General features: G+C 29.3%; 1 protein-coding gene across 16 annotated transcripts in view; it reads left to right on the top strand.

The window, feature by feature from the left end:
- Positions 1-214: 214 nt before the first annotated feature.
- LOC100251264 (uncharacterized) overlaps positions 215-9040 on the top strand; it is a 196301-nt gene continuing 187475 nt past the window's right edge. For all 16 annotated transcript variants that reach the window (XM_059742379.1, XM_059742378.1, XM_059742377.1 and 13 more), the window contains exons 1-4: positions 215-3578; positions 4325-4801; positions 5660-5872; positions 6843-7130. In XM_059742379.1, the coding sequence (XP_059598362.1) occupies positions 891-3578; positions 4325-4801; positions 5660-5872; positions 6843-7130 (3666 nt within the window). In that variant the 5' untranslated portion in view covers positions 215-890. The remainder of the gene's footprint in view (positions 3579-4324; positions 4802-5659; positions 5873-6842; positions 7131-9040) is intronic.

The raw sequence follows: 9040 nt of genomic DNA, 5'->3' as shown, positions 1-9040 counted from the left end.
GCAGATTTGAGAACATAAAGCTACAATGCTTACATATTCTTTAATGGAAAATTAAAAATTGCAACCATCTCTTCTAAAGTTGTAAAAAGGTTTTTAAATGATTAGTAATGAAATATTTGTAAAGAAAATTACACTTATGATTTGTGGAGTGAAATCTTCTAAGGAAAATTAAATTAATAACACCCCAAGTTAAAAAGTAGTGTGCTCCTTTCCATACCTAATTGCAATACCACTCTCTTCTTTGTTGCTGTTGCTTAATCCTTGTCTTTCCCCATCTCTTCGACTCACTACCTCTTTCCCGTTTTATCATCCATTCCTAACTTGGCTCTCGTTCACCTCTGTTTCCTTCACCGTCTCTCTGTTTGGAACCCAAACTCTGCTCCTTTCATTTCCTTGTTTATTTTCATTTCCTTCTTAATTTCCTCTTATTTTCTCAGTTCCCATCTGTTTTCCAACAAAACCAAATTCCAAAAAAAAAACAAAAAACCACCCTCTGTCTTCATAGCTTGGTAATCTACTCTTCACATTCGGCCTTACATCAGGATCTGCTTGCAAAATACCAACTTCCTTTGCTCTCGTTTTGTCACACTGAATCAAATTGCATGCACTCCTTGAGCTTTCTCCATCTCTTCACTCCCTACTTCTTTGTCATTTTTTCTACCTTCACTCATATTCGCTACTGATTCTGCTTTTCATTTTGTTGGTGACCGTCTCTCTGCTTGTAACAAATACACTGTTCCTTCCATTTCTTCCGCTCTCTTATTTTAGTTTCCTCTTGCTCCTGCTTTGATTTGTTTCTGTTTTTTTCATTATTTCCATTCTGTTTTCCCAACAAAACCACACACACACCAAAAAAAAAAAAAAAAAAATACAAATCCAACTGAGACGAAATGACAGAGATCATTAATGCCGTTGCTGCAAAAGTTTCAGAGTACTTGGTTGCTCCAATTGGACGCCATCTTGGTTATCTGTTTTGCTATCGGAGCTATACCGATGAACTCCACAACAAAGCTCAGAAGCTGGGGAAGGCGAGGGATGACGTGCTGATAACTGTTGATGAAGCTAGGAGAAGAGGGGATGAAATCAGACCTATTGTTCAGGAGTGGCTGAATCGGGTAGATGAGGTTACAGGGGAGGCAGAGGAATTGAAGAAAGATGAAAACAAGAGTTGTTTCCATGGGTGGTGTCCTAATCTCAAGTCACGGTACCTGCTAAGCAGGGAAGCAGACAAGAAGGCGCAGGTTATTGTTGAAGTCCAAGAAGACCGCAATTTCCCCGATGGCGTATCATATCGTGTCCCTCTACGGAATGTAACCTTTAAAAATTATGAACCTTTTGAGTCAAGAGCCTCGACTGTGAACAAAGTTATGGATGCATTAAGAGATGATGAGATCAACAAGATTGGGGTATGGGGCATGGGCGGTGTGGGCAAAACCACGCTGGTCAAACAAGCGTCCCAACTAGCTGAAGATGAGAAGCTGTTCACCACACGAGTCTACATAGATGTATCCTGGACTCGAGATTCGGAAAAACTTCAAGATGGAATTGCTAAAATTCAACAAAAAATTGCAGACATGTTAGGCTTGGAATTTAAGGGGAAGGACGAATCCACAAGAGCAGTTGAACTGAAGCAGAGACTGCAGAAAGAAAAGATCCTTATCATCTTAGATGACATTTGGAAGGAAGTTAGTTTGGAGGAAGTTGGAATTCCTTCTAAAGATGACCAGAAAGGATGCAAAATAGTGTTGGCTTCTAGAAATGAAGACCTATTACGCAAAGACATGGGCGCAAAAGAGTGTTTTCCACTTCAACATCTACCAAAAGAGGAAGCTTGGCATTTATTTAAGAAGACAGCAGGTGATTCTGTGGAGGGGGATAAACTGCGACCCATAGCAATTGAGGTAGTTAACGAATGTGAGGGTCTACCAATTGCAATTGTAACAATTGCAAATGCATTAAAAGATGAAAGTGTGGCTGTATGGGAGAATGCTTTGGACGAACTGAGGAGTGCTGCGCCAACAAACATCGGCGGAGTGGATGACAAGGTCTACGGATGTCTGAAGTGGAGCTACAAGCATTTGAAAGGTGATGAAGTCAAGTCATTGTTCTTACTTTGTGGTTGGTTGAGCTATGGTGATATTTCAATGGATCGCTTGTTAAGGTATGCTATGGGTTTGGATTTGTTTGACCACATCAAGTCATTGGAGCAAGCAAGAAATAAACTAGTTACATTGGTGAGAACCCTCAAAGCCTCAAGCTTGTTACTTGACGGTGAAGATCATATAAACCCTTTTGGAGGAGGAGCCTCGAGGTTGCTTTTCATGGATGCTGATAACAAGTCTGTCAGGATGCATGATGTTGTTCGTGATGTTGCCAGAAATATTGCATCCAAGGATCCTCATCGATTTGTAGTTAGAGAAGACGGTGAAGAATGGTCAGAGACTGATGGATCCAAATACATCTCTTTAAATTGCAAAGATGTGTATGAGCTTCCTCACAGGTTGGTATGTCCGAAACTTCAATTTTTACTATTGCAGAACGGTCCTTCCTTGAAAATCCCACACACATTTTTTGAAGGGATGAACCTACTCAAAGTTTTAGACTTGTCTGAAATGCATTTCACAACACTACCTTCAACGCTTCATTCCCTTCCAAATCTTCGAACATTACGTCTAGACCGGTGTGAGTTGGGAGACATAGCTCTAATTGGAGAGCTAAAGAAACTACAAGTTCTTAGCATGGTGGGTTCCGATATCCAACAACTGCCTAGTGAAATGGGGCAGTTGACGAATCTAAGGTTGTTGGATTTGAATGATTGTAAGCAGCTTGAAGTAATTCCACGAAATATCTTATTAAGCTTGTCTCGATTAGAATGTTTGTGCATGAAATCTAGCTTTACTCAATGGGCAGCTGAAGGAATTAGTGATGGAGAAAGCAATGCTTGTTTATCGGAGCTGAATCATTTGCGCAATTTGACAACTATAGAGATAGAAGTGCCAGCTGTCGAGTTGCTACCAAAAGAAGACATGTTCTTTGAGAACTTGACAAGATATGCAATATTTGCTGGCAGAGTTTATTCATGGGAAAGAAATTATAGAACATCAAAAACATTAAAGCTGGAACAGGTTGATAGAAGCTTACTTTTGAGGGATGGAATTGGAAAGTTGTTGAAGAAAACTGAAGAACTAAAGTTGAGTAATTTGGAAGAAGTATGTCGTGGCCCAATTCCCCTAAGGTCGTTGGATAACTTGAAAATTTTAGATGTGGAGAAATGTCATGGATTGAAATTTCCCTTCTTACTTTCCACAGCTAGAGGCCTTTCCCAACTAGAAGAAATGACAATAAATGATTGCAATGCCATGCAACAAATAATCGAATGTGAAGGGGAGTTTGAAATAAAAGAAGTTGATCATGTTGGGACCGACTTGCAACTGCTCCCTAAATTACGACTTTTGGAACTTAGGGATCTACTAGAGCTCATGAATTTCGACTACTTCGGCTCTAATTTGGAAACGACATCGCAAGAAACATGTTCCCAAGGCAATCCTGATATCCACATGCCATTTTTCAGTTATCAGGTATGTTTAAGTTTAATTAAGGGCTAATTTCCATAGTTTTTTTTATTTTTTATTTTTTCATATCACCTTTTTTTTAATAAATAAATCAAAAGAAAAACTAGGTAAAGTCCACATGCACTTTCTAATTGCACCTTATAAGTTTGTTAAAAGGAGATAACATAAGGATGAGAAGAGAATTTAATAAATTATTTTATTTGAGGATTCACTCAATATCTGGAAAAAGTCTAATTTGAATAAAAAAAATTTAAAATATTAGTAATGTTTTATAAGTTTTATAAATAAATTGAAAATGATTAATAAGGAAAAAATAAAATTATTAGAATTTATTAATAGGAAAAAAAAATTAAAGAGTTCATATGATTTAAAATAATAAATGATGGCTATGAATAAAAATAATTTGTGGCACGAGAATCTATGTAATCCATGGTTGCACATTCGCCACATTGTAGTCATCCCTATGTTCTTTTAACAAAAAGATAACAAAAAACACACCATTAAATAGCTAATATTATGTGAGAAGTGGAGCCAATATATTCTCCATTGATAACTTGTCAATTTTTTTGGTGAAATTTTCCAAGATTTTCACATGATTCTTTTTAGTCCTCCTTGATTGTTTTAGATTTTTAAAACATAAAACATAATTAAAGTGAATAATATTTGGAAGATGATGAATTATATTTAAAGAAAGGAACATATTCATGTTAATCACAACTTTCCAATTGATGATGTCATGTATTATATTTCAGGTTTCATTCCCTAATTTGGAGAAGTTGATACTTCATAATCTTCCCAAATTGAGGGAGATATGGCATCACCAACTTCCACTTGGGTCCTTCTACAATTTGCAAATCCTAAAAGTTTACTCTTGTCCATGCCTACTCAATCTTATTCCGTCTCATTTGATACAGAGATTCGACAATTTGAAAGAGATGGACGTAGATAACTGTGAAGCCCTAAAACATGTGTTTGATCTTCAAGGACTTGATGAAAATATTAGGATTCTCCCAAGGTTAGAATCCTTATGGTTATGGACACTACCTAAGTTGAGGCGTGTTGTGTGCAATGAGGATGAGGACAAGAATGATAGCGTGAGGTGTCTTTTCTCTTCTTCCACGGCTTTTCACAACCTTAAATTCCTATCCATCCAAGATTATGGGAACAAAGTTGAAGATGAGGAACATATCAATACTCCTAGGGAAGATGTAGTGCTCTTCGATGGAAAGGTTAGTTTTTTTCCATTTTTTTTCCTTATACTATTTTGGGAAATATTGAAAAAAGATATTCCATTAAAATAATAAAAAAATTATGAGAACATTATATTAATATTTAATAATAGATTTATCAAATTAATTTAAAATTTAATTTTAGATAATAAAATATGGTGAATAATAATTAAATTATAAAGGAGTTGAAAAAAAAAAAACTTAATACCAAAATTTTAGTTTTAAAAGCAATAAATATGACTAGAAATAATATAAAATAAGGAATCATGGTAAGTATTATTTAATTTAAAAGGAAAAAATTGGTGCAAGTTGGAATAAATATTGCAAGGAATTGCAAAGGGAAATTAGAGGAATTTTTAATTGAAAAAATAAATTTTATAAAGTATTTAGTAGAATTTATTTATAAGAAATAATCCAATAGTGTATATGATTTAATATAGAGAAATAAATGATTAGAGATAAATAAAAGTAATTTAGTATGAGAATATCTATAATATAGACTCAATAATAAAATAAATTTGAAAACATAAATTAGAAAAATAAATTTAAAAATAAAATTGTTAAAATGTGTATATGATTTAAAATGAAATAATAAATGGTTGCATATAGAACTTATCTATGATAGATGAAAGAAAATGAATGATTGTTTGCCAAGCAAAGCTCTTGATCACCATTTATGAAACATGATTCGTTTTAATTTGATTTATCAAAGTTTCTTGTAAAATTATATATTTTTTAAATATAATAGAAGTGAACATGTGAATATTTAAGAGTTAATGAATTATGTTTAAAGAATATTTTTATATTTATCGTAACTTTATAATTGATGATGTTATGTATTACATTGTATCTCTGTAGGTTTCATTCCCTAATTTGGAGGAGTTAACACTCGATGGTCTTCCCAAGTTGACGATGATATGGCATCATCAACTTTCACTTGAATCCTTCCGTAGATTAGAGATCCTAAGTGTGTGTAATTGTCCACGCCTTTTATCTTTTTCCAAGTTCAAGGATTTTCATCACCTCAAAGACTTAAGTATCATTAATTGTGGGATGCTCTTGGATGAAAAGGTTAGTTTTTTCCAATTTGTTTTTATTTTTTCTTATACTACTTGAAATATTTAGGGAGATATACGATAAAAATAATTTTTTAAAAAAAATATGAAAAAGAGTACATTGATCTTTAATAATAATTTTATTAAATTAATTTAAAATTTAATTTAAAATAAGAAAAATTGTGAATAATAAGTAAATTACAAATGAGTTGAAAAAAATAAAATTTTAAAGTGAAAAATTAATTTAAAAAGGATAAATGTTAATAGAAATAATATAAAAATAAGGAAAAATGGTAGTTATTACTTTAATTTAGAAAGGAAAAAAAATAGGTACTAATTGAAAGAAATATTGCAAAGAATTAGAAATGAGAACTAGTGAAAATTTAATTGAAATAATAATATTTTATTTAAATTTTAGAATAGTTAAAATTAATAACTTTTGGGAAAATTGGGTTAAGATGTTAGATGAAAATAAAAAAGAGCAAAACATATTTTATTTGATACAAGGAAACTAATTAAAACAAATTTTATTACATATAAGGAGAATAATTAATCTTGATTTAAAATAACCATCAAAGTTAATAATTTTATTATTTAGTTTCAAAAAAATAAAAAAACAAATAAAAAGAACTAGTGAATAAAAAATAAAATATAAAGGAGTTGAAAACAAGAATAAAGTTAAAAATGGAATTTTTAATTTTAAAAACATTAAATATCAATATAAAAAACATAACAAAAAAGAAACATTGTAAATTTCATTCTAATTTAAATAAAAAAAGGTTAAGTGTTAATAGAAATAAATATAGCAATAAATTTAAAAGTGAAATTATTGAAATTATTAATAGGAAAAATAAATTTAAAAAGAAAATTATTAAAGTTTGTATATGATTTGAGAGTTAATGAATTATATTAACCCAATATTTTTATATTTATTACACTTTTATAATTGATGATGTCACATATTGTATTTTGTGTTTCTCATATAGGTTTCATTCTCTCCTAATTTGGAGGAGTTGTATCTAGAAAGTCTTCCAAAGTTGAAGGAGATAGATTTTGGGATCCTCCCAAAGTTAAAAATCCTAAGGTTAGAGAAACTACCTCAACTAAGATATATTATATGCAAGGGTAAGAATATCAGCAAGAGATGTGTTTTGTCTCCTTCAATGTTCAAGAATTTTCACAATCTCATAAAGTTACATATCATTGATTGTGGGATGGAAGACACCAGAAGTGTCAATACTTCTACTAATGATGAAGTGCTCTCCAATGAAAAGGTTAGTTGTCTCTACTATTTTTTATTTTTCGTTATACTGCTTTCTTGAAATATTAAACTCCATTCTTTTAAAATAACAATTAAATTGCCTTTATTATCTTTATTTTAACATTTAAAAAAAATTAAAAATACAATCCTAGATATTATTTATTGCATATAAATTATATATATACATCCTTTTTAATTTGGATCTCATTTCTCCTTTACTCTCATTTTTTTTTATTTAAAAAATATTATGTGTTATTTTGTTGTTAACATAAAAATAAATGTAATATTTTTCAAAAAACAAAGTTATGAACTTTTTCTTTGTATCAATTATGTAAGTTTGTAATTTTATATTTTATTTTATATGTTTTGATTAATTATAATTATTCATACTTTATTTAATGTTTTTCCTGAAGCCGTATTTAAATTATATTTCTTGACAGATATTGATTTTATAATAGTTGTTTGGTTTTTTAGGAAATTGTTTAGATTGAAAATTACTTTTTATTTAACAAATGGAAAAACTAAATATATATATATATATATATATATATATATATATGTTCTATTTTTTTATTGTGCTCTAAATTAAATTTAAATTTTGTTTTATTTTAAGTACATCTCCTACCATCAAGATAATAAGAATTTTTTAGTATAAAATGATTTTATTTTTATTTAAATTTATCATGCTCTAGTATGTTTAATTCAATTTTATTTTATGCATTTGTTATATAAAGGTTTTATAAATAATATCAATAAGTTAATTAATTATTAATAATTTATTTATTTATATGGTGCTTTAATTTTACAAAAACAATTTTTTTCTTAAATGGTATTTTAATTTTTATAAAATAAAAAAATTGTCATCAAATAGGAGATCATAAATATTAGTTTTAATAATGAATCTTTTTATTTTAAATAAAATAAATTTTAATCATTTTCTATTGAAAAATAAAAGAAAATAATAAAAAAATTTCAAATATTTTAATCCCAGTTATGTTAAAATAATTTTGAATTTTTTTTTGTTATAAATCAAATCGAGAGATTTTCACCCGGAAATATTGGGTAATTTTAATATATGAAATGTGTGTATGAAACAAAAAGTAAGCAGTTGTCTAAATGCCAACTCTTCCCAAAACTATATACCCTATTTCCATTTTTCACTGCTTTGCTGGCACTGCAGTTGGCCTGTTTGTCTGACCTTGTTTTAGTCATCCCTCTTTTTTGTTAGTTTTAACGGAAAATAATAATAAAAGAACAGAAGGGTATTATGAGGGCCCAATAAATTCTCTATGTTTAGGCGATTTTTAATCCTTGATTTACCGGAATTTCCCCAAAATATTCCATCACAATTTTCCAATTGATGGATATAATACGTTAAAGATAAAACAATTCTTCAAAATGAAGTAACAGAATATATTTTCCCTCTTAAAAAATTAAAAATTCAATGACAAAATATATATATAGAATAGTAGAGGAGAGCATGGAGACATGGAAAATATATTATAACATTAATAAATGACAATATATATATATATATAGTATGTGGAAATACTACATGTACATTTTTTTTTTTTAAATTTTGGACTTTTTTTTTTCTCCTTTACTCTTTTTCTTTGGAAAAAAAAAATTATGTGCTTTTACAAAACTTTCATAAAGAATTCTTTTTATAATTTTTTATTTTTAAAAATAAAAAGAGTAAGACATACTTTATTTCTTATAAGGAGAGTAATTATTATTCTTTTAAAATAATAAACTTTATTTTTTAAAATATAAAAATACAATCTTGAATATTATTTTTTACATGGAAATTATACATATACATATACATCATTTTTAATATGAATAGTTTTTCTCTTTTACTCTTTTTCTTAAAAGAAAATTATGCATTATTTTTTTGTTAATATCAAAATAAACGGAACATTT

This window comes from Vitis vinifera, chromosome 14, assembly GCF_030704535.1.
Source record: "Vitis vinifera cultivar Pinot Noir 40024 chromosome 14, ASM3070453v1".
Taxonomy (NCBI): Eukaryota; Viridiplantae; Streptophyta; class Magnoliopsida; order Vitales; family Vitaceae; genus Vitis; species Vitis vinifera.
This window is presented reverse-complemented; position numbering and strand designations above follow the sequence as displayed.